Below are 23,172 nucleotides of genomic sequence, written 5' to 3' on the forward strand. Positions count from 1 at the left end.
AGGAGCAAGGTCTGGTGAATACGGCAGGTGGGTTAATACTTCCCAGGCAAGAGCTTTTAACGTGTCTTTATCTGGTTTGAAGTGTGTGATGGTGAGTCATCATGAGGCAAAATTACTTTTGCCATGTCTTCTGGCACATTCTGGTCCTTTCATGATCAAAGCGTGGTTCAAATGATTATTTGTTGTCGGTAGCGATCAGTATTAACGGTTTCACCTGGTTTTAGAAGCTCATAATACACCACACCTTCCTGATCCCACCGAACGCAGAGCATTGTCTTCTTTCCAAAGCGATTTGGTCTTGCAGTCAATGTTGATGGTTGACCTGGATCAACCCATGATTTTGTGCATTTGGGATTCTCAAAATAAATCCACTTTTCATCGCCAGTCACAATTCGATGCAAAAAAGACTTTCTTTCATGCCGCTGAAGCAATGTTTTACTGATGACTTTGGTTTTCCATTTGTCTTTCGTTCAGTTGATGTGGCACCCATTTTCCTTCCTTTAAAATCTTTCCCATTGCTTGTAAACGATCAGAAATTGTTTGCTGAGCAACGTTTAATCTTCCTGCAAGTTGTTTTTGAGTTTGACATGCATCTTCATCCAATAATGCTTGTAATTGTTGGTCTTCAAACTTTTTTTGGTTGATCTGGACGTTTTTTTATCTTTCACATTGAAATTGTCACTTTTAAAGCATTTAAGCCAGCGTTCACAAGTATTTTGAGATGGAGCATGTTTACCATAAGCTTCCTGAAGTATATGATAACTTTTTCTTCAAAATAATGAATTAAAACTTCCCGCAAATGCTCTTTTTTGGCACGAAATTTCACATTTTTAAGCGTAAAAATATCTGTGATGTTAACACCTTCAGAAAATTTGACATATGAAGTTTTGAAGCTTGCTGTCAATACAACAAAATTGTATACATATCAAATCGCATATATATGAACATATTGTGTAACTCATCTATTGAAAAAATCCGCATTATTAACTGGTACACCTAGTATTAAGTCCTGCCAAGCTTAACAGACTCACTGCCTGGTGGGTCTACTCATTCCTTCTTCCTTACAGCTGCTCAAGGCACCCACTCCAGGACCTTGCTCTCAAACGGTCACAAATGAAGTTGGGGAACAAGCCTGGTACAGAGTGATGATTCCTGGCCTTATTGAATATGATTAACTCAAGGTCAAAATATTCTGTGGACCCTTACAAAATAATTGTACTTTTGGTGCTTATTAACTGAAAAAATAATAGATGAAGACCACTATGGAAAATGAACTTCATTCTATCCATCACAATAGCATCTATATTTACTTGAGAAACAACTCTGTACATGAATGAGAAGTCTCCCCTAATATACAGAAACCTGTGGTGATGCAGCTGCAGACAACTCCTAATTACCCTAATTACTGCATTCCCCTCTGGGGGTCTCCTGCCCATAAATCAGGAAGCAGGCAGAGAAGAGGCTAATGAACTTCACCAACATTAGTGAGTGCTCAGCGTGTGCTCGTCTCAGGTACTGAATTAGAGCTCTGAGCCTGGTGGAGAAGACATGTAATAAATCAACGTAATCCTCGATGTCACGTAATAAGTGCTGTGAAGAAAACTAAAGTAAGCCGGGGAGACAGAGAGGCAGAGGCTACCTAGTATTCAGGAAAGGACACTAGAAACCAATACAAAATAGTATTGAAAGTAAACTGAAATGGAAAAATAAATAAATAAAATGTAGGAAGAACTATTTAGGAGAAGGCTCAAAGAAGACCTATCTGAGGTGACATGTAAGAGAGACCTGAACGAAGTGCTGGAGTGACCCATGCCGCCACAAGCCCCGGGATCAGGACAGACACACGGAAGAGCAAGTGCAAAGGCCCAGAGCCAGCGTGACGTGGCCAAGGGCCAGCGCGCCTCTGGGGGAGGACATGCGTGGAGTATGGGGGTGGCCGAGCTGGCAGCGGCAATGCTGACATCGCTAGGGTCTCAGAGGTAAGCCAGGCTTTGGAGTTTCTCCTAAGTGCACTGGGACGCCCTAGGGGAGTTGAGAGCAGAGCATGAGAGAGATTGTGAGGGGGTGGGAGTGGACCCGGGGGCACCAGCAGAGAAGGGAGAGATGGAGGTGCCTCCAAGGCGGGAGTGGGAAGGGCGTCAGACGCGGAGTGTTCTGCAGAGCCATCACTAGTGATCAAAGTGTGGGCTGTGGGCAAAAAGAAAGGAGTCAAGGATGACACCAACATCTCTTGCCTGAAAAACAGGTCGAGAGGTGGTGCCGTTTATGTTTATGGAGGTGAGGAATGATGGCAGGGCAGATTAGTGGGGGGAAGCTTTGGCCTATCCCAGCTGAGATGCCTGCAGCAGAACTGGGGATCAAGGCCACAGATGGGATGGGGTCTCCACAGGAGTGAATACGGGATAAAGAAGAGGCAAGACCAATGGACTCAGATTCAAAGAACATGATTTGAACCCTGGCTCCCACCTTACTGGGGTGGCCTCATGCAAGCTTCTCTGGGATTTAGACTGCTCACCCATTAAACAGGGAAACCACCATATAAACAATGACTGTGCGGATTAAGAAGATAAATAACAGGAAGCATTGCACAAATATTGGCAAAAATGGAATTAGATATTAGTTCTCTAACACAAGTCACTAACTGATTCCTGGTTAAACAGAAAGGGAAAATATGAAGTCATGAGAACAGGACAAAGCAGGTTGCCCCAAGTGAGCTCCCTTCACCGGCAAAGCGCACGGCGCCTCTCCAACAGGCAGCCGGTCAAAGCCTTGGGAAGTCAGTCAGTGGAGACCAGAGGAGCCCCAGCCTGGTCCAACGTGACAAAAAAGCACACGGACCTGTTCCCACCAGGCTTCGCGCGACTGCTGTCAGGCCTTTGCCACTGTGCAACTTCAGGCAGAAAGCCCAGGAAGAACTGCCCACTCGAATTAAACAGGAACAGATCTGGTGATCTAACCTTTGTATGCGGTGGGCTGAGGGGCGGTGTAGCGAACACGTACTTCAAAGTCAAGTGCAGAGCACTACCTGGTGCAGGTGCCCTGCTGGGGACCGGCAGCTCCACTGGGAAAAAGGCCAGGGGAGAAAGGCCGAGACTCTCGCTCCCCTCTGATGAGCACTGCAGAGGGGCCAGGCAGGGCCCCGCCCACCACACCGGGCCTTAGCGTTTATCCTCAGCGGGGCCATGGTTAGGCTCACGTTTCTGAAGGTCCCTCGAACAGACTGAAAGGGGGAGCTCAGAAGCAGACAAATATGTTAGGAGGTCCCACAGCACTGGACCCTCGGGATGTGAAAAAGGGGACACTGTCACCCCTTGCTGGCCCTGGGAGGGTTAGTTGGTGCCCAGAATCCAACACACATGGATCTTTCTGAGCAGCCTGTGCAAGCGGCCCTCCCACTAAATATTCTAACATCCTCTGAAAGTTTCAGGTACCTCTTCTCCGAGTGGCTCAAAGTCCCTTAACACTCAGTACCTGACCCTCCTAAGGGAAGCTGGACTATGTTGTTTGTCCAAAACCATAAACCAAAAAAAAAAAAAAAGACAAAACCATAAACCCAGGCTGGGAATTCCTCTTTCTCTCATGTCTCTGGAGGAATGTACAAGACACTGCTAGGGGACTCCCTTGGGGGAGGGGAAGGGGGAAAGAACGTACACTTTTCACTGTATATCCTTTCTGTGTGTGTGTGTGTGTGTGTGTGTGTGTGCGCGCGCGCATATATATGTCAATATATATGTGTCTTTTAATATATATGTTTTTTTATTTATTTTTGGGGGGAGGAGAGAGGAAGGGAGAGGGAAAGACAGAAACATCGATGAGAGAGAAACATCGATTGGCTGCCCTCTGCACGCATCCTTCTGGGGATGGACCCCGCAATCTGGGCCCGTGCCCTGCCCAGGAATCGAATCAGAGACCTTCCTCCTGGTGCATAGGATGACCCTCAATGCACTGAGCCACACCGGCCGGCTCCTTTCTGTATTTTTTGTCTTACCATTTGTAATATTACCTACTAAAAATTAAAACAGGAAAAAAAGGAAGAAAATGTCCACAAAGTCAGAACACCTTTGTTTCTATTTACCATAAAACCTTTAAGACATTTTCCACAAGACTTGGTGACTAAGCACTTCTCAACAGGAAAGAAAAACTCACAAGGGAAATGGAAAATGATGGTAATTTCCAAAAAGAATGTGTCACTTGGGAAAACTTTATGAGCAAAAATTCCTTAAGGGGACAAAACTGAAAGTCCCCTGGAAGAGCAGCTGGTAGCCTTCTTCAGAGAGAGCCTCAGACCTGGGGCGAAGCTGAACACCTCCCGGGGAGTCACCCAGCAGCTCTGCAGGCGACTTCAGGGAGTTTACTGGCTCCCCGGGGCCCAGTTAAAACTCCTGTCTGGGAATGGAGCCAAGCTAGTGAAGTACTTTGGGCACAAGTACTTAAACCTCAGCACCTCGATGTCCCTTCTGTAAAACGGGGCTGGTAATAAGTTTCCACGCCATAAAGTTGCTGTTGGCCTTCACCATTACTACTACATATTAACCCGTGCCAGCAATATGGGTAAGTTGGTGAAGAAAGGGGGAACAGAGTTCTCTAATCCTCGCCCTATCTTCTGAAAATAGATGCAAAAATCTCATCAATCACCCAAGCACCCATCACAGAAAAGCTTTCCACCTGAAAGAAGACCAGGAAAGGCCCTGCAAACTGCAATGCTTACTCCACTCAACCACAGCTGTACGAGTACAGGGCAGAGGTAGGTGCTCATACTTGACGGCAAGAGCCACCTTCTTCCTACCAAGAACACAGAGATTGTGAAGGAGCCAGGAGAACGAAGGAAGAGTTAGTTACTGCCTGATCCACGCCAAATGAAAAGGTCCGTGAAGACCAGCTGTCTGGAGGTGGCTGCATTTGGATTCAGTGCAGCACATGCTTTTCCCGTGACTTCTCTGCGTGTTTCCTCATGAGGATTAGTGACTGCTGGGGCCCTTCTAGTATTAAGATCTAATAACTGCTGAGTAAATGATTTAATTAACAAGACTGCTAGATTACAAATGCATGCCCTTTAAGTATAATAGATACTGTGTGAGACAATAAAAATGAGATATTTATCTAGCTTTTAGCAAATTATTTTTTCATTTAAAACTTTCCCTATATTGAAAACCTTAAGATTTCCAAGTAGGAACATGAACTATGTTCGACATGAACATCAACTATGAATATATAAGAATATATGTAAACTACATAAGCCAACACCAGGTTATATATTTACTATTCTAGAAAGAATTAAACTAAAGTTAATATTTTTTTAAAAATGTTTTTATTGATTCTTAGAGAGGAAGGGAGAGGGAGATAGAAACATCGGTGAAAGAGACACATTGATGAAAGAGGCACATCGATTGGCTGCCTCCTACACACCCCCTACGGGGGATTGAGCCCGCAACCTGGGCCTGGGCCCTGACCAAGAATCGAACCTGGTACCTCTTAGTCTGGGATGACTCTCAATCCACTGAGCCACATCAGCGGGGCAATATTTTATAAAACTTGACAGGGAAAGACAAAATGAGCAAGAGGATATTTTAGAGGAATATTTTGGGGGATCTCAAAAGCTTCCATTAGGCCCTGGATAAAGCATGGTCAAGAACACATGTCTCAGTTCCCACTGGTTCTTAAAAACTGTCAGGCTCGCCATGGCTGGTCTGCCTCAGTGGACAGAGCCTCAGTGAACTAAAGGGTCTCAGGTTCAATTCCGGTCAGGGGCATATGCCAGGTTCGATCCCCAGTAGGGCATGTGCAGGAGGCAGCCAATTAATGATTCTCTCATCATTGATGTTTCTATCCCTCTCCCTTCCTCTCTGAAATCAAGAAAAATATCCTATATAATAAAAGGGTAATATGTAAATTGTCCTCTGAACCAGGAGTTGTTTGACCAGGTGGTGGGGCCGGCCCACCAACCACCCAGGGCCCCTCCTCCCGGCCAGCCCCACCCCCAATTAGCCAGCACACCAGGATGGGGAATAGGGCCAGCTGGCCAACCTCCCACTTCCCCTCCCCCTGGCTGGCCCTGCCCAATCGCGCCCCTCCCCCCCAATCAGGGCAGACTGGCCAGACCCCACCTGTGCACAAATTCATGCACCGGGCCTCTAGTATTAAATAAATAAGTAAAATAAAAACTTTTGGGCTCCTGAGCCCAGGCCTGAGTGCTGCTCTAGAAGACAGCTTTGGCCAGCAGCCCTGGGATTAGGAGGCCTGAGCCCCAGCTCGTCTCGAAGAAGCAGTGCTGCCGACCTCCTGGCCTTCAAATCCCCTCCACCAGCTGGAGGAGCTTTTGCATGGACCTTCTGCATCCTTGGCGGTTTTTCAGCCAGCCACTGTGAAGTACAAGCTTAGCTTCAAGAGAAACTTAGAAACGGCCCCATGTGCTGCCTGGTTCCTTCCTGGTCCTAAGGCAGGCAGCCTGAGAGAGGCAGATGCAGAGGCACAGAGAGACAGACACAGAGACAGACACACAGAGACAGGGACAGCACTTGCAACGCCATGACTGCTCTGTAGGTTCTGCAGGCCTGTCCCAAGGCCGATTAGGAGGGCCGTAGTGAGGAAGGGAGGGTCCACAAACTAAATTCTTAGGGGTATGAAAGATTGGCCAGAAATCTCAATGTTCTGTTTCATTTTCTATTACCCTTATTTTCTCAATGCCCCAAATGCAAATATAAACTGGGAAGAAATATCTACAACCAAATGATAAGTAAGAGCTACTAGTCCTGCTATACAAAAGACTCTTAAAAAAGTCATCAACAATGAAAGTATGATATACAAAAGCTTGTAGACAAATGTTCATAGCAGCATTATTCATAACTAGAGGCCCGGTGCATGGATTTATGCACCAGTGGGGTCCCTCGGCCTGGCCTGCAGGGATCGGGCTGAAACTGGCTCTCCGACATCCCCCGAGGGGTCCCGGATTGCAAGAGGGCACAGGCCAGGCCGAGGGACCCTACCGGTGCATGATCGAGGCCGGGGAGGGACTGCAGGAGGACTCCAGGGCGTGTCCGGCCCGTCTCTCGCCCAGTCCTGATCAACTGGACCCCAGTAGCAAGCTAACCTACTGGTCGGAGCATTTGCCCCCTGGTGGTCAGTGCACATCAGAGCTACCGGTCAAATGGTTGCCTAGGCTTTTATAGATAGTTGAAAGGTGGAAACAACCCAAATGTCCATCAACTGAATAAATAAAATGTGGTATGTCCATACAATAGAATATAATTTGACAATAAAAAAGTGTTCATACATGCTACAACATGAATGAACTTTAAAAGGGTGAATTATATGGTAAGTGAAAATCTTACCAAAGCTATTATAAAAATTAATCAATAGTCTCCCAACAGAAAAATGAGTCAAAGAAATGAACAAGCAGCAATTCACGAAAGAAGAAATACAATAAGTAAAAAAAGAAAGAAAAAAATACAAGAAGTGGATATACTCTATACAGAAAAATAAAGATGTTTCCCCTGGCTGGGTGGGTAGCTTAGTTGGTTAGAGCATTATACCAATATGCCAAGGTTGCGAGTTCAATCCCCTGCCAGGGCACATGCAAGAATCAACCAAAGAATGCATAAATAAGAACTACAAATCAGTGTTTCTCTCTCTCTCTCTCATTCAACCTCACTAATAGAGAAATCCTTTATAATAAAAGCCTAATATGCTAAGTGTCTGGCCATCCGGTCATTCAACCAATTAAAACATGATATGCTAAGGCCACTCAACCGCTCGCTATGATGTGCACTGACCACCAGGAGGCAGACACTCCGACCGGTAGGTTATTGCTGCTGGGGTCTGGCCCAATCGAGACTGAGCTAGATGGGCCAGACACACCTTGGAGCCCTCCTACAGTCCCAACCCAGCTGGCCAACCTCCTATGTCCCTCCCCAGCCCCCATCATGCACCGGTGGGGTCCCTCGGCCTGGCCTGCACCCTCTTGCAATCCGGGACCCCTCAGGGGATGTCGGAGAGCCAGTTTCAGCCCAATCCCGCAGGCCAGGCCAAGGGACGCCACTGGTGCACGAATTCATGCACCAGGACTCTAGTATAAACATAAATAAGCACAAGGTACCACTTCCAGTATCAGACTGACAAAAAGTAGAAAGACGGCCAGTTTCCACTGTGGCCAGGACACGTCCCAGTGAGCAGGAGCAGAAAACGGTACTCTCTGGACGGCAGCCTGCCAATACTGAAGCAAATGTTTAATGCACTCACTGGCTGGGTAAAAATTAATGTTTTGAAGTGAGTAACTGGTCAGAGAGCCATGGAGCATATGCTGTGATTTCCCACTCTGATAGGGCATTTCACCAGCTGTAAGGAAACTGTGCATCCTGGTAAAGGACTGTGCCCAGAGCAAACCCAGCCTTGCTAATAAGCTCTACATACTAAGCACTAAGCACTCGGTGGGGGGACGGGGGGAAGAGGGTGCTGGCAAGAGAAATCATGGACTCCTTGTTTCCAGAGGGCAGAGGCGCGTGGCATGACCACCAACAGGGGCATGAGGTAAATAACTGGAACAGCTCCTATGGCAACCTCCCTGCAAAGTCTGGTAACACCATTGCTGGGGGGATGTGAAGCAAACTGAATTGTCAGTAAGTGTACACTGGGGAGACCACTTTGGAAACAACTTGGTATCGTTTGGTCAAAATGAAAATGCGCACGCCCTGTGACTCAGTCCCACACCTGGGGGTGTATCCTGGACAGGCTGTGCCTGTGTGTCCCACAAACGTTGGCAGCACTGTTTGTCTCAGCAAAACATTGGAAACAAATCAAATGTCCACTAGCAACAGAAAGATCGCTAAGTTCTCATACAATGGAACACAATTCATCAATGAAAAAGAAATACAACTATATGCACCAAGGGTTAATCTCAAGAACAAATGTTAAGCCAAAACTTCAAGACACTGAAGAAAACAGCATGACTATATCAAGTTCAAAAACCTGGAAAATTAAACAATACATTGTTTAGCAATGCAAACACATGTGGTAAAACTATAAAGACAGGCAAGAGAATAACAAAAGCTAAATTCAGTGATTATCTGGGGGGTCAGGAAGGGCCACTCTAAAGGTATCATTCCTTTTTGTAAACTGAGTGATGGGTACAAGTATGTTCCTTGAATCTTGTTCTTTACACTGTATATACTTTATACTTTGTATCTACTCAATGTTTCCCAAATAAACTTTTACAAATTTCAACAATGTTCTTTCTGACTTTAAAAAATGTTCTGAAGCATTAACTTGGGCAGTTGAGTGAATTACAGGAAACCAGGAAAGTCCCCGACAGGGGCCCAGTCAGCCTGAGATACTGAAATGAGAAGTGCTCACCCACCTGGCCGGTGAGCCAGGAGACAGCTTCCCACCGGCAGCCAGCGGAGCCTTGCACTCAGGACAGGAAAGAGGCTGCTTAGATGAACAGTTCCAGTATAGGAAGTGCCAAGGGTGGGGTGGGGAGGACAGGTTCTGCTGCCCTTCGAAAGACCAGAAGTGGAATGTTTTTGATGTTACAGTGAACCCACCAAGCCTGCTCTCTGGCCTGGTCCCCCTGTGCTGGAACTGCCACCTCTGAGCCTCTGCTGTTTCGACATGTGTGCGCAACCCTCAATTCCACCCATGCCCTCTGCTTCCTTCCTTCCTTTGAAGCTCAAGGCTTCTCTCCCTCCAATTTCCTAACAAGCGGGTTTGAATTCAAGAGCCCAAGCCCTGGTTTTCTGTGCGTGTTGGTGGTGATTACATTATTAAGGTTGACCTCAACTAGCTATTAATACCCAGGGAGACCTTAGAGAGTGCCAGGAACCTATGCTGACACTCAACACACACGCACACGCGTACACACACACACATACACCTGTAGCAAAGGCTGAAATCACTGTGCAGAAATGCTTACTTTTTGACCTCTATTGTTTCAATCATTATAAAACTGTAGCCAACAGCACCCTTCCCGCGCCCCCCGCCCCCCCCCCCCCCCGCAGCACGCCCACGCCTTTCCCTTTCTCTCTAAGCTCCAAGGGCCCCTTCTTGTGCCTCTGTAACTTTCTAAGTAAACTTTCTCATACAAAAAAGTAATAAAATAAAACTGTGCCCAGTAAAAGAAGCAGACTACCTCATCAATCATTCCAGCCATTAAAGTTATGTGTGAGGTCATCAATATTCCCCATTTTACAACTGAGGAAACTGAGGCTTAAAGAGGCGGAGGACTTTGCCCAAAGGCATACATCTGCTAAGCAAAAGGAAGAGTACAAGCCCAGCTGTGTCTAGCTTAGTTCTTGCTTCTACCCCCAACCCCTACAGTGCAGTTCTTGCGGGGGGGGGGGGGGGGCATTTTGCCCCCGGAGATGTTTGGCAACGTCTGCAGACCTTTTCGGTAGCCACAGCTGGAGTTTGGCAGGTACTGCTGGCATCTATGTGCAGAGGGCAGCGATGCTGCTTAACATCCAAGAGTGCACAGGAAGCCCCCCACAAACTTACCCAGTCCCCAATGTCAATAATGTCAAGGTTGAGAAACCCTGTTCTACTGGGAAAAGACAGACAGAGAAACTCCCTTCTGACCTAAACCCTCACAGTTCTCCATGGTTACTTCCCATATTACAGCCAGATACCAAATAAACCACCAGGTCCTCCTCTCTCTTCAATCAACGGCATGCCAACCCCACACCACACACACCACACTGAGGTTCTCTCCAACCCCAACTGCCAGCTCCTCTTCAGCCAATCAAAGCCAACATCCATCCATCCAACAGCGTTTACCGAGCACTAGCTATGTGCCAGGAAATGAGCTACACAGTGGGAATACCAGGAGAAACCAGACCCTGTCCCTGCATGGAAACCTATGTTATGATATGAGTATACTAAGAAATCAGAGGAGCGGCTCCAAACTCGGCTGTGGTGGGGGCTGGGTAGGGCTCAGGGAAGGTTTCCTAGAAGCCTTTGAGTTTGGAAGGAACCCTTGCCTTCCAATTACCCCTCACCAGGCTTTTCAGAGTATGGTCTCTGAGAATCCACAGATTGACAACTATAATTTTTAAAAATTGATTTTATTTTTTAAAAACATTTTTGTTGATTTCAGAGAGGAAGGGAGAGAGAGAGAGATAGAAACATCAATGATGAGAGAATTATTGATTGGCTGCCTCCTGCACGCCCCCATGTGTCCTTGACTGGAATCGAACTCGGGACCCTTCAGTCCACAGGCAAGACGGTCTATCCACTGAGCCAAACCAGCTAGGACTTAAATTGATTTGAGATTTCTACAATGGAATAATACACAGCTGTGAAAAAGAAAGAACTCTTACCATTTGGAGAGTATTATGTTAAGTGAAATAAGCCCGTCAGAGAAAGGTAAGTATCACATGATCTCACTCATATGTGGAATCTAATGAACAAAATAAACTGATGAATAAAATAGAACCAGAGGCCCAAAAAAGAGAATAAATTGATTTTAGGGAGAGAGAGAGAGAGAAACATCGATGTGAGAGAGAAACATCCATCGGTTACCTCATGAATATACCCCGACCAGGGATCGAACCCACAACCTGGATATGTGCCCTGACTGGGAATTGAACCCGCCACCTTTTGCTATGGATGACACTCCAACCAACTGAGCCAGACCAGCCAGGGCCAGACTGACAGCTTTAGTTAGGAAGCTCGGTGGAACTCCTGAGGAAACAGGGAGGGCAGTCCTTGTACAACCGGGATAATCCCTGCCTCCAGGGAAGTCAGCAACCTGGTTTGGCCTCCTTCGATTGCAAACCTAACTGCCCTCTCGGGCTTGGAACCATCCTGCACCTTGCAGCAGGAGGTAACTAACATTTGCACACCAGACCTCGTGAATTACATGCCTGACCTCACATAACTCTCAAAACAATTCCGAGGTAGAGATTGTTATCCCTATCTTACAGATGAAGAAACTGAGGTGCAGAGATGAAGGAACTGGACCTTAGGACACAGCCACTAAACAGGGAAGCAGGGATTCACACTAATACCTGAGTCATTGCTGCCTCTCTCTGAGGGGACTTTTACAGTTACCAATCCAAGACAGGCTGTTCACGAAATCTTCACGACCTCAGTAGAGCATTCCAACCGTCACCCTGTGCACCACACACTTCTGAATATGGTGCTTCTTACATATACTGTGATTATCCATACAGCTAAGCGTTAAAGTCTTCCTCGGGTCCACACCCCTGGCACCGAGCACAGTCTCTGACACGCTGGGCACAGAAAATGCTAAGTGCAAAACCAAGCCTGGACTCCCTGGGCACAAGCAACAGAAACCTACCCAAGCCAGATCAGCCTGCCTGGGAGAGAGGGAGGCCTGGGAAGCATGCCCAGCCCTCTTCACCAATGCAGCGGACTTCCCCGCAGCCTGCCCAAGACCCAAAGTCAGCAATCTAGTCACAGGGACCAAGCAGGTTCTCGGTATTGGAACAGTCATGAGTCATTCGTTGTACACAAGATGCTTATGTTTGGGGACATGTTGTTCACAAAATATGTATCTTTAAACATCAGAACCATAAAAGGAATGAGCGTGTGCTCCCCACTGTCTTGTCCTTTCTGCCAAATGGAGTGCATGCACGAAGCAGGGGCTGAAGCAGCCGGCTTAGACCATGAGATGGAAGCTCGGGTTTGAGGAAGGAGGGCCACATGATCAGTGGAACCCTGCTCCTGGATGACGTCACAAAACAGAGTGAGCTGCTCCACCAGCTCTGGACTCCCTACTTCCAGACTAATAAGGGGCAAGGAATAAACTTCCCTTTTGTTTCAGCCACTATATTTTGGGGTTGCTATGCTGGAGCATTTTAAGATGGTACTTAATTAAAACAAGGTGTGATCACTACCCAATGTTGAGGCTGGTCTTTGCTGGTAAAACAACAATAATATCAATAATTTCCCCTAAACTCAGATTTTGTCCTTTGTATAACTTTAAAGAAAAGCCTATCTTGCCCTAGGTGATTTGGCTCAGTGGATAGACCGTCTTGCCTGCGGACTGAAGGGTCCCAGGTTTGATCCCCAGTCAAGGGCACATGCCCAGGCTGTGGGCTCGATCCCCAGTGGGTGCAGGAGGCAACCAATCACTGATTCTCTCTCATCATTGATGTTTCTATCTCTCTCTCCCTTCCTCTCGGAAATCAATAAAAATAATATATACTTTAAAAAATAGGCTATCTTGCCCTAACCAGTTTGGCTCAGTGGATAGAGCGTCAGCCTGCGGACTCAAGGGTCCCGGGTTCGATTCCGGTCAAGGGCATGTACCTTGGTTGCGGGCACATACCTCATGGGGAGTGTGCAGGAGGCAGCTGATCGATGTTTCTCTCTCATCGATGTTTCTAACTCTCTGTCCCTCTCCCTTCCTCTCTGTAACAAATCAATAAAAATATATATATTAAAAAAAATAGGCTATCTTGAAAGGGTGATCTGAATCACAGTGAGCCTTGAGAAGGACAAACAAACCGACCTGCTGGTTCTGTTTCATCCTGAGTAGTTCAGTCATACCTCAGATTTCCAAGTGGCCCAGGCTACTCTTTTCTGGGTAAATTCCAGCCTGACTCTCCTCCTCCCACTCATAACCGGAATCAAAGACATCCAAGTGCAAAATGTGATGAGAACCCAAAGGGTACCTGCTTCCTTAAGAGCTGCCCTTTCATTCATCCATCAAACAGGCAAATGCAGAGCACGGGACAGAGCCTGGCACAAATTAAGTGCTTACTAAATGTTAACTTGGGTCATTCTGGTCTGCTTTGGCACTTCTCACCTGAAATGTTCTAGCAGACTCTTCACTGACCTCCAGGGTCACTCCCTTTAATACATTCTTCACATAGCCACAAATCTGATTCTTTTTTTTAAAGTATATTTTTTATTGATTTTAGATAGGAAAATAGAAGGAAAGAGAGATGGAAACATCAATGATGAGAGAGAATCATTGATTGGCTGCCTCCTGCATGCCCCACACTGGGGATTGAGCCCAAAACCTGGGCATGTGCCCTGACCGGGAATCGAACTGTGACCTCCTGGTTCATAGGTCAACGCTCAACCACTGAGCCATGCCGGCCAGGCCACAAATCTGATTCTTAAATGACTTCCTGTCAACCTAAAAATGTCAACTCCATAACTAGATTTAAAAGGCCCCCGGAGGGCAGACCATACCCTGCTTCCTTAGTCTTTTTTTTAAAATATATTTGTATTGGTTTCAGAGAGGGATAGAGAGATAGAAACATCACTGATGAGAGAGAATCATAGATAGGCTGCCTCCCGCACTGCATTCCCCACCCTGGAGAATGCGCCTGCAACCCAGACATGTGCCCTGACCTGAATCCAACCCGTGACCTCCTGGTTCATAGGTCAAGGCTCAACCACTGAGTCACGCGGCCTGTTGACTTTCTTAGTCTTAACTCTCATCTTAACTCGAATCTCTGAGAGGAAGAACCTAACTTGCTTGAGGACACAGTTGGCAAACACAGAGACGGAAACCAAGCTGCCTGGCTCCACGGTTCACTTCTAACCACTATGCCAGTCTTGGGTCATTTGCTCTAATGTCAGAACCCATCAGGTGATGAACCACCGTCTGTGGAATGAATGAATGAATGAATGAAATAACTGTATCCAGGGACATTCTCGCCTCCTACTCTGCCAGGACCTCCAGACCCCTGGCCGGCCTGTGCCTCTGCCCCAGCCAGAGAAAGTGAGCTGCCCGGCACCCGCCACCTCGTGGCCACAGAACACCCACCCGCGGCGGCGCGGGGGCTCAAGGGGCGGTGACAGCTGCGCGGCGGGGGCGGAGATGCTACCAGCTGGGGTGTCACCAGCCCGGGAGGTGACTCGCGCTCCCCAGCCGAGACTGCCGGCCCGCCCACCCGCTGCCGGCCCGCTCCCCGCGCGGCGAACCCCGCCCAGCTGCCCCTCGGCTTCCTGCCCCGCGGGGTCCACTCGGGCCGGGTTCCCTTGCCACTCCACTTCCTCCCCTCCCCCACACAACCGTCCCGGCGCCCTGCCGCGCCCCGACTTCCGCCGCCTCCGCCCGGATCGCGGGGCTCCCCCGGCGCCCAGCGCTTGCTCACGCTCACCTGCCATGTCCCGGACCCCGCCGCTGAGGGAGGTGCATCACGACCGCGAGAAGGCCGGGGACGGCACTTCCAGGCAGACAAAGGGCGCCGCCATGTTAGAGTCGGGCGGAACCGACCTCGCCGGCTTCCCGGCTGCAACTTCCGCCGCAAACACAGCGCCCGCGCCAGACCCGGCGGCGGCCAGGCGCATGCGCCCGGCTGCCCAGCAGTTGACCTGAACTTCTGCATTTAGAGTGGTTCTCATTGTGATCTTTCCTTGGTTTTCTGCCCCACATTTGACAGTAACAGCTTTTACCGGCTCAGCGCTTACTGTGTGCCAGGCCCTGTGTTACCTCCTTAAACCTTCTCACCAACCTTAGCAAAGTATTTGTCTCCCCCTTTGGAGAAGGGGAAACCCAGGTGCAGAGGGCTGGGGCACAGGTGTGAACTGAGTGCGGTTCCAAAGCTACAGGTACCGGATTGTGTTCTGTCTGCTGAGCCAACCGGTACCCTCTCTCGCTTAGCATCCTTAATTGGCCTGGCTGCGGAGACGGTGGCCTCTCTCCAACTTCCAGCACTTCCAGGCCACTGACTTCTCTATTTTCTCACAGTTCGTGGGCTTTCTCCTTTTTTCACTTCTTTTTTTAAAAATATTTTTTTATTGATTAGAGAGAGGAAGGAAGAGGGAGAGAGAGAGATAGAAACATTCATGATGAGAGAGAATCATGGATCGGCTGCCTCCTGCAAGTCCCCCACTGGGGATGGAGCCCACAACCCAGGCATGTACGTGCCCTTGACCGGAATCGAACCTGAGACCTTTCAGTTCGCAGGCCGACGCTCTATCCACTGAGCCAAACCGGCTAAAAGGGCTCCTTTTTTCACTTCTGATCTTGTGTATGTTACGTGATTCTTAATTTTAACAACACTCTTGCCACGAGTAGAGGGGGGCGGGGGGGGGCGGAGTGAACCTCAAACCCAGGAATGTGCCCTTGACTGGGAATCCAACCTGCGACCCTTCTGGGCGGGGGCAACTCTGTTTTAGAATAGTAAGAAGCTAGGAAAATTCCAGGACCAGTGGAATGGGGAAGCTGAGACAGATAGTTAAAGAGCAGTTTGTGTCTTATCTACTAAATCCTATCTTCCTTAAACTAAGGACATTTCAAAGTAAATCGTTTGCATTTCTCCTCCCCAACCAGGGGGTGAACAGTTTAAATCACCCTACTCCCTGAGACAGATAACAGAAATCCAATTAAGTGCCATTTGCCAACCACACCCAAGGATAGACCGATTAAGAGAATAAATCTCATTTCGGTACTTCAGCATAAAGCTGATGAATATTTTCATCGATCCTCCCCTAAGACCTCTCCCAAATCTCAGCCTTTAAAACCCCTGTAACCGAAGTTCCAAGCGCGCTCTCCATGGAGCACACCTCTGCCATTCCCTTTCCCTTCTCCTTCCCCCACAGGCATGTACCCCCTAACCTCTAAGGGACCCCAGGAGACTCGCAACCGAGGGAGCAATGGGCAGCAGGGATGATGCTCAACCGACTGAGCAACACTGGCCAGGGCCACCGTCACCTCTCTTTAACCCAGCCAGGAAATGTTCTCAACTTTAAGGACTAGTGTGAATAGATTATGCTCACCCAGATAATCCAGGATGACCTCCCCATCTCAAAGTCCACACCTGGGATATTATGACTTATAATACATATGTAAATACATATATTTGGTTCTTAGTCCAGGTTCCTGGCACCCAGCTCCTAGCACCCTCAGAATTTCCAAAGAAGAGAGATCAAGGCATCGTTGTTATGTTAATGAAGTGGATTTTGTCCCTAGGTCCCCTGAGGATGGGGAAAGGACAACCCATCAAGTGATTACTGAGTTGGAATTTTCCTCTGGGAGGAGAGAGGGGCTAGGGATTGAGTTCAATCAATGACCAATAATGTAATCAATAATTCCTTCAGAAAACCCAAAGAATGGGGAGAACCGGAGCGGTGTGCTCAGAGCTTTGAATCTCCTCGTCCCTTTGTTAGGGTCAAAAAATAGAATATTGGGGACTCTCTAATTGTAAGAAACATAAATCCTGCTCTGGTAACGGTGGTTATTCTGATTAGAGAAAGCTCATTCTCACCTGGCTGAGAGGTGTGCGCCCTGGGACCTGGGAGCTCACATCGGAATGCAGTCCATCCTCCTTTCCCGAGAACTGCCTCTCATTATGGAAAGATTTACAACTTCATGGCTGAAACAATCTAGTCCTGGGAGGCGCCCCCCCTTTACCACGCCCTACCCCTATTGCCTGTAATCTGGTCCCCGGGTGTCTTGAGGTGCCCGCCCTCTGCAACCCCCTCCCCACAGCCCGCATGATTTGTAACCTGTAAGGATTGTACCCTGACTACTTTCCCAGGCCTGTAATTCCTACTCTCTCATGTAATCTTTGTCCTTCTACCCAATATTAGGATTTGGCTTATGGAGAGAGGCAGAGCGGATGTTTGTGGATGACCCACTGCTCTCCCATACTGCTGGCAGTATTGGAATAAACGCTCATGTATGACTCAACCCTGTCTCTGCTTAATTGGCTCCAGTAGTGACAGGCAGCCTGGACCCCTTGGTTGTCCGGTTTTACCTTCCCACATACCTTGCCCTATGCATCTCTTTCATCCGGCTGGTCCTGAGTTACTAGTTTATTCTTTTTTTTTTTTTTTTTTTTTTTTAATAAATCTTTATTCAGATTATTACAATTATTTCTCCTTTTTTCCCCCATAGTTCCCCTCCAGCCATTTCCCACCCCACCTTCTGCCCTTACCTACCCCCCACTGTCCTCATCCATAGGTGTATGATTTTTGTCCAGTCTCTTTATGAACCCCCCCATACCCCTTTCCCCCTGAGAATTATCAGTCCACTCCCTTTCTATGCCCCTGATTCTATTGTATTCACCAGATTATTCTGTTCCTCAGGTTTTTAATTCACTTGATTTTTAGGTTCACTTGTTGATAGATATGTATTTGTTGTTCATAATTTTTATCTTTCCTTTTTTCTTCTTCCTCTTCTTTAAGAATACCTTTCAGCATTTCATATAATACTGGTTTGGTGGTGATGAACTCCTTTAGCTTTTTCTTGTCTGTGAAACTCTTTATCTGCCCTTCAATTCTGAATGATAGCTTTGCTGGGTAGAGTAATCTTGGTTGTAGGTTCTTGCTATTCATCACATTGAAAATTTCTTGCCACTCCCGTCTGGCCTGCATAGTTTCCGTTGAAAAGTCAGCTGACAGTCGTATGGGTGCTCCCCTGTAGGTAACTAACTGTTTTTCTCTTGCTGCTTTTAATATTCTCTCTTTGTCTTTTGCTCTTGGCATTTTAATTATGATGTGTCTTGGTGTAGTCCTCTTTGGATTCCTTTTGTTTGGGGTTCTGTGGGCTTCCTGGACTTGTAAGTCTATTTCTTTCACCAGGTGGGGGAAGTTTTCGGTCATTATTTCTTCAAATAGGTTTTCAGTATTTTGCTCTCTCTCTTCTTCTGGCACCCCCATAATTCTGATGTTGGTACGCTTGAAGTTGTCCCAGAGTCTTCTTACATTATCTTCAACTTTTTGGATTTTTTTTTTTGCTTTTTGCTTTTTCGGTTGAGTGTTTTTTGCTTCTTTGTATTTCAATTCTTTGACTTGATTTTTGTGTTCCTCTTGTCTGTTTTTGGGTCTCTGTATAATATTTTTTATTTCAGTCAGTGTATGTTTAATTTCTAGTTGTTCCTTTTTCATATCTTCGAGGGTCTCGTTATATTTATCGGCCTTTTCTAGGATATTCTTAAAAAGCCTTATAACCGTGGTTTTGAATTCTATATCCAGTCGTTTGTTTTCCTCCATTTCTTTCGTTTGTGATCTGATTCTTAGACGCCGCATTTTCACTGCTTCCCTGAGTTGGTAGATTTGTGTGCTAGGTTTCCAATTTGGCCCAGTGGGTCTGCCTCCCCAGTTAACCTGGGGTGGACTCTCTTGGTGCACCCCATTGTGGACTGTGTGTACAGCCTTGTTGTAATTAAGTCTTTATTGTTGTTGGTATCACTGGGAAGAATTGACCTCCAGGCCAGTTGGCTGTAAGGATCAGCTGTGTCTATGCTGGGAGAAGTCCGGTGCTGGAGACAGCCTTATAGGATTAGACTTGCCAAATTGCAATTGCCTCTGTGCTCTGCTTGGATGGGGTGGAGTCTCAGTCTTGGCTTCCCATCAGCCTTGCCCTTGCTAGCAGGTGTGTGCCTTCAGTCCTCTGCCTTCCCGGCTCCCGATTCTCTGCCCGAGAGTCCAGACTCCCCCCACAAGAGCGTGGGTCTCCGGGGGCTCGCCTGGAACTGGGGTTCACTGCAGTCAGAACTGGGGCTCACTTCAGTCAGAACTGGTGTTCGGTGCCGTCAGGAGCCTCTCACTCCCTTCCGCTAGGGAAAGCCTGTGGCAGCCTCCCGCAGCCTTTGTGCGCACTGGCGCGAGCGGACTTTCAGTCTTCCGCCTTCCCCGGCTCCCGAGTCTCCGCCCGAGAGTCCAGACTCCCCCCACAAGAGCGTGGGTCCCCGGGGGTTCGCCTGGAACCGGGGTTCGCTGCAGTCAGAACTGGGGTTTTGTGCCGTCAGGAGCCTCTCACTCCCTTCCGCTAGGGAAAGCCTGTGGCAGCCTCCCGCAGCCTTTGTGCGCACTGGCGCGAGCGGACTTTCAGTCTTCCGCCTTCCCCGGCTCCCGAGTCTCCGCCCGAGAGTCCAGACTCCCCCCACAAGAGCGTGGGTCCCCAGGGGCTCGCCCGGAATAGGTGTTCAGTGCAGTCAGAACTGGGGTTCAATGCGGTCGGGGGCTCCCTTCCCCCTTCCGCCAGAGAAAGCCAGCCAGGCACTCCGCCGCCCTTCCTCTCTGCGCGCACAAAGACCCTTTGCCGTACCTCCAATTCTCTGTGAGCTTTTCTCCTTCCTTCTAGTTGTAGAATTTTCACTCAGTCAGCTTTCCTGCGGTTCTGGATGATGTCCGTTCTGTCTTTTAGTTGTAGTTTTGAAATTGTTGTGCGAGGCAGCAGTTTAGGTGTTTACCTATGCCGCCATCTTGGTTTCTCTCTACTAGTTTATTCTTTGTCAAATCAAATCAGGAGGCTTTGGCTAGAAATGAATGACAAAGATTTATTCAAGGGATTTGCAAATAGGAAATACAACTAGGCAATGCCCAGAATGTTCCAAAGAATCAGTTCTGCATTCTCAGCCTCTGGGTTGGTGTGTGATCTTTCTAGATGATAGATGTGGGTGATCAGGTTACCTTGTGGGTCTGATCAATTCCTAACTGGGCAGGTCATGGTGGGTAGTCAATCCCCAGGCCTATAACTTTTTAGTAAGAGGTTTATCTTGCCATAAGCAATCCCATTTGTCCATCGTTTCTGTGCATCTAGATCAGTGGTCGGCAAACTGCGGCTCTGTTGACTAATGAGTTTGCCGACCACTGTGTAAGGCATTACCCTTACCCAGAAGTTTTGACTTCAGGTTAAAGACATTAGTACATTATTAAAATGTTTTTTAAGTGTTTTTGCCTAAGGCAGTGGTCGGCAAACTCTTTAGTCAACAGAGCGGCAAACCACGGCTCGCGAGCTGCAGTTTGCCGACCACTGATCTAGATGAACTCAACTTTGAAATAAACTGCAAGCACCCTTTGTAAGGTTTAATCAGAGATGTAAGACTTAACCCGACCGAAACCAATAAGTTGACCAAGACAAGCAGGTTAAAAGCGAAAAATCGCGTTTATTGACAGCTCTCGGGTGAGGTCCCACGGTCCGAGAGCACAGGCCGGGGGAGTCACACTTATTCACCGGTGGGCTTAGAGAAAATGAATTCAAATTCTAAGCAAGGTTACAAGCAGAACTTCCCTTTTTATTAAAGAGCCAGCCCTATGTGCACTTAGTGGTTATCTCGCTGCTGGCCTTGAAAACAACACAGTTCTATCCAATTAAAAAATGCACCTGGCATGGCATTGAAATTATGGGCATATCTAGTCTCTGGCCTACAAGGTCAGACAGCTTAAGTTTATTTTCCTCATTATTCAAGCAGGCTAAAGCAGGCTAGAAAGCAAAGTTTGTAAAGTTCCTGCTTTCCCAGCCCCAGACCTTACACCCTTAAACACGGCTGGTGTGGCTCAGTGGCTGAGCATTGACCTATGAACCAGAAGATCATGGTTCCATTCCTGGTGGGGGCACATGCAATGCCCGGGTTGCAGGCTCGGTCCCCAGTGTGGGGTGTGCAGGAGGCAGCCGATCAATGATTCTCTCTCATCATCGGTGTTTCTATCTCTCCCTCTCTCTCTCTGAAATTAAAGAGAGAGAGAGAGAGAGAGAGAGAGAGAGAGAGAGAGAGAGAGAGAGAAAAGAGAGCACAGAATCTGGTTAACTATCCTGAAACCCAATCCCCACCCTGCTCTCTTCCATCTTCATGTATTCTTCCTTACATTCCCTTCTTAACTTCAAATGCATATAAAACTGTTGTTCTCCGGAGCATTGAGACCTTGCTTCCATGCAGCTGTGGTCAGTTTGCCTCAAATAAACTGTTACAAAAATTCTCTACAGGTTTGGACATTTCTTACGTCAACCTGGGTGTCTGGTGGTGTGGACAAGAAAACATTCTTCCCTGATTCTTCAGAAGGTTGTCTATAGGATTTATATATCTCTCCAGGCATTGATGTACAGCTGAGAAGTTCAAAAGTTTAAGTCCTCAGGCTCCTTAGAGTAAAATTAAATCTATTCCTCAGGCTTCGGCCCATTTGGTCTGAACCGGTTTTGTGAGCTTGACTACACAGACTCCATTTTCAGTCAGCTTAGCTGTACTGACTTCGTCTTGTTTTCTTACTCATTCCTCACCTTTAATAATAAACGAGCAACCTAAGAAGTAGCATGTTTCTCTGAATTCTGTGAGCTGCTCTAGCAAATTAATCGAGCCCAAGGAGAGGGCTGTGGGAACCTCTAAACTATAGAAGCTCAATGACAACCTGGACTTCTTTTATTTATTTTTATTTATTATTATTTTTTAAATATATATTTTATTGATTTTTAAAAAAATATATTTTATTGATTTTTTACAGAGAGAGGAAGGGAGAGGGATAGAGAGTTAGAAACATCGATGAGAGAGAAACACCGATCAGCTGCCTCCTGCACACTCCCCACTGGGGATGTGCCTGTAACCAAGGTACATGCCCTTGACTGGAATCGAACCTGGGACCCTTGAGTCCACAGGCCAACGCTCTATCCACTGAGCCAAACCAGCCCGGGCATCCTGGACTTTTTCTAAAAATACAATTTCCTTGATTTCAGAGAGGGAGAGAGAGAGAGAGAAACATCAATGATGAGAGAAAATCATGGATTGGCAGCCCCCTGCATGCCCCCTTGTGGGGATCAGGCCTGCGACCCAGGCATGTGCCCTTGACAGGAATCATACCCAGCACCCTTCGTTCCTCAGGCTGACGTTCTATCCACTGAGCCAAACCAACTAGGGCACAACCTGGACTTTTGATTGGCATCTGCGGTGTGGGATGTGGCTTATGGAGAGAGGCAGAGCGGAGGATGGGGTGGGGGTAGTAGTCTTGTAGGAGAGCACATAACCTGTGGGGTCTGACACTACCTCCAGGTACTATCTCCAGGTAGACAGTGTCTGAACTGAGTTAATTGCTTGGTTGAGTGGGGGGAAAACACACCTCGGAATTCATGTCAGAATCAGAATACAGTACTCTTTTTTGCTTTTAATTGATTTTAGGGAGAGAGAGAGGAAGAGAGAGGGGGGGAGAGAGAGACATCAATGGGCTGCCTCCTGCATGCCCCCTGCTGGGGATCGAGCCTGCAACTGGGCAAGTGCCCTGACCCCTGACAGAGAATCCAACCCGTGACCTTTGGTGCCTGGGATGGTGCTTAACCACCTGAGCCACACCAGCAGAGTTACTTCTTACGCATAGTAGTAACACTGTTTCCAGTTAATGAAACGATATCAATTTTCTTGGTTCAGTATTTTTCTTTTTCGGTTGATTGGACTTAAAGAATGCTGTAGACTGTGTCCTCCCCAAATTCCTATTTTGAAACCTGCCCCCCAGGGTGATGATATTAGGAGGTGTGTGTGTGGGGGGAGG

The 23,172-nt window shown here is 47.6% G+C and overlaps 1 protein-coding gene across 3 annotated transcripts in view; it reads right to left on the minus strand.

Moving 5' to 3' along the window:
* Window positions 1-15,223, minus strand: part of ZBTB17 (zinc finger and BTB domain containing 17) — a 30,428-nt gene extending 15,205 nt beyond the window's left edge. For 2 of the 3 annotated variants that reach the window (XR_013960010.1, XM_080657597.1), the window contains exon 1: window positions 15,072-15,190. Coding sequence is in view for 2 of the 3 variants with exons in the window: in XM_080657597.1 (XP_080513723.1) it covers window positions 15,072-15,078 (7 nt within the window). In the remaining variant the exon portion in view is untranslated. Of the gene's footprint in view, window positions 1-15,071 lie in introns of all 3 variants that reach the window. The other variant, XM_080657598.1, reaches the window with a different exon arrangement.
* Window positions 15,224-23,172: the final 7,949 nt, after the last annotated feature.

Source organism: Plecotus auritus (assembly GCF_963455305.1).
Source record: "Plecotus auritus genome assembly, chromosome: 2".
Classification (NCBI taxonomy): Eukaryota; Metazoa; Chordata; class Mammalia; order Chiroptera; family Vespertilionidae; genus Plecotus; species Plecotus auritus.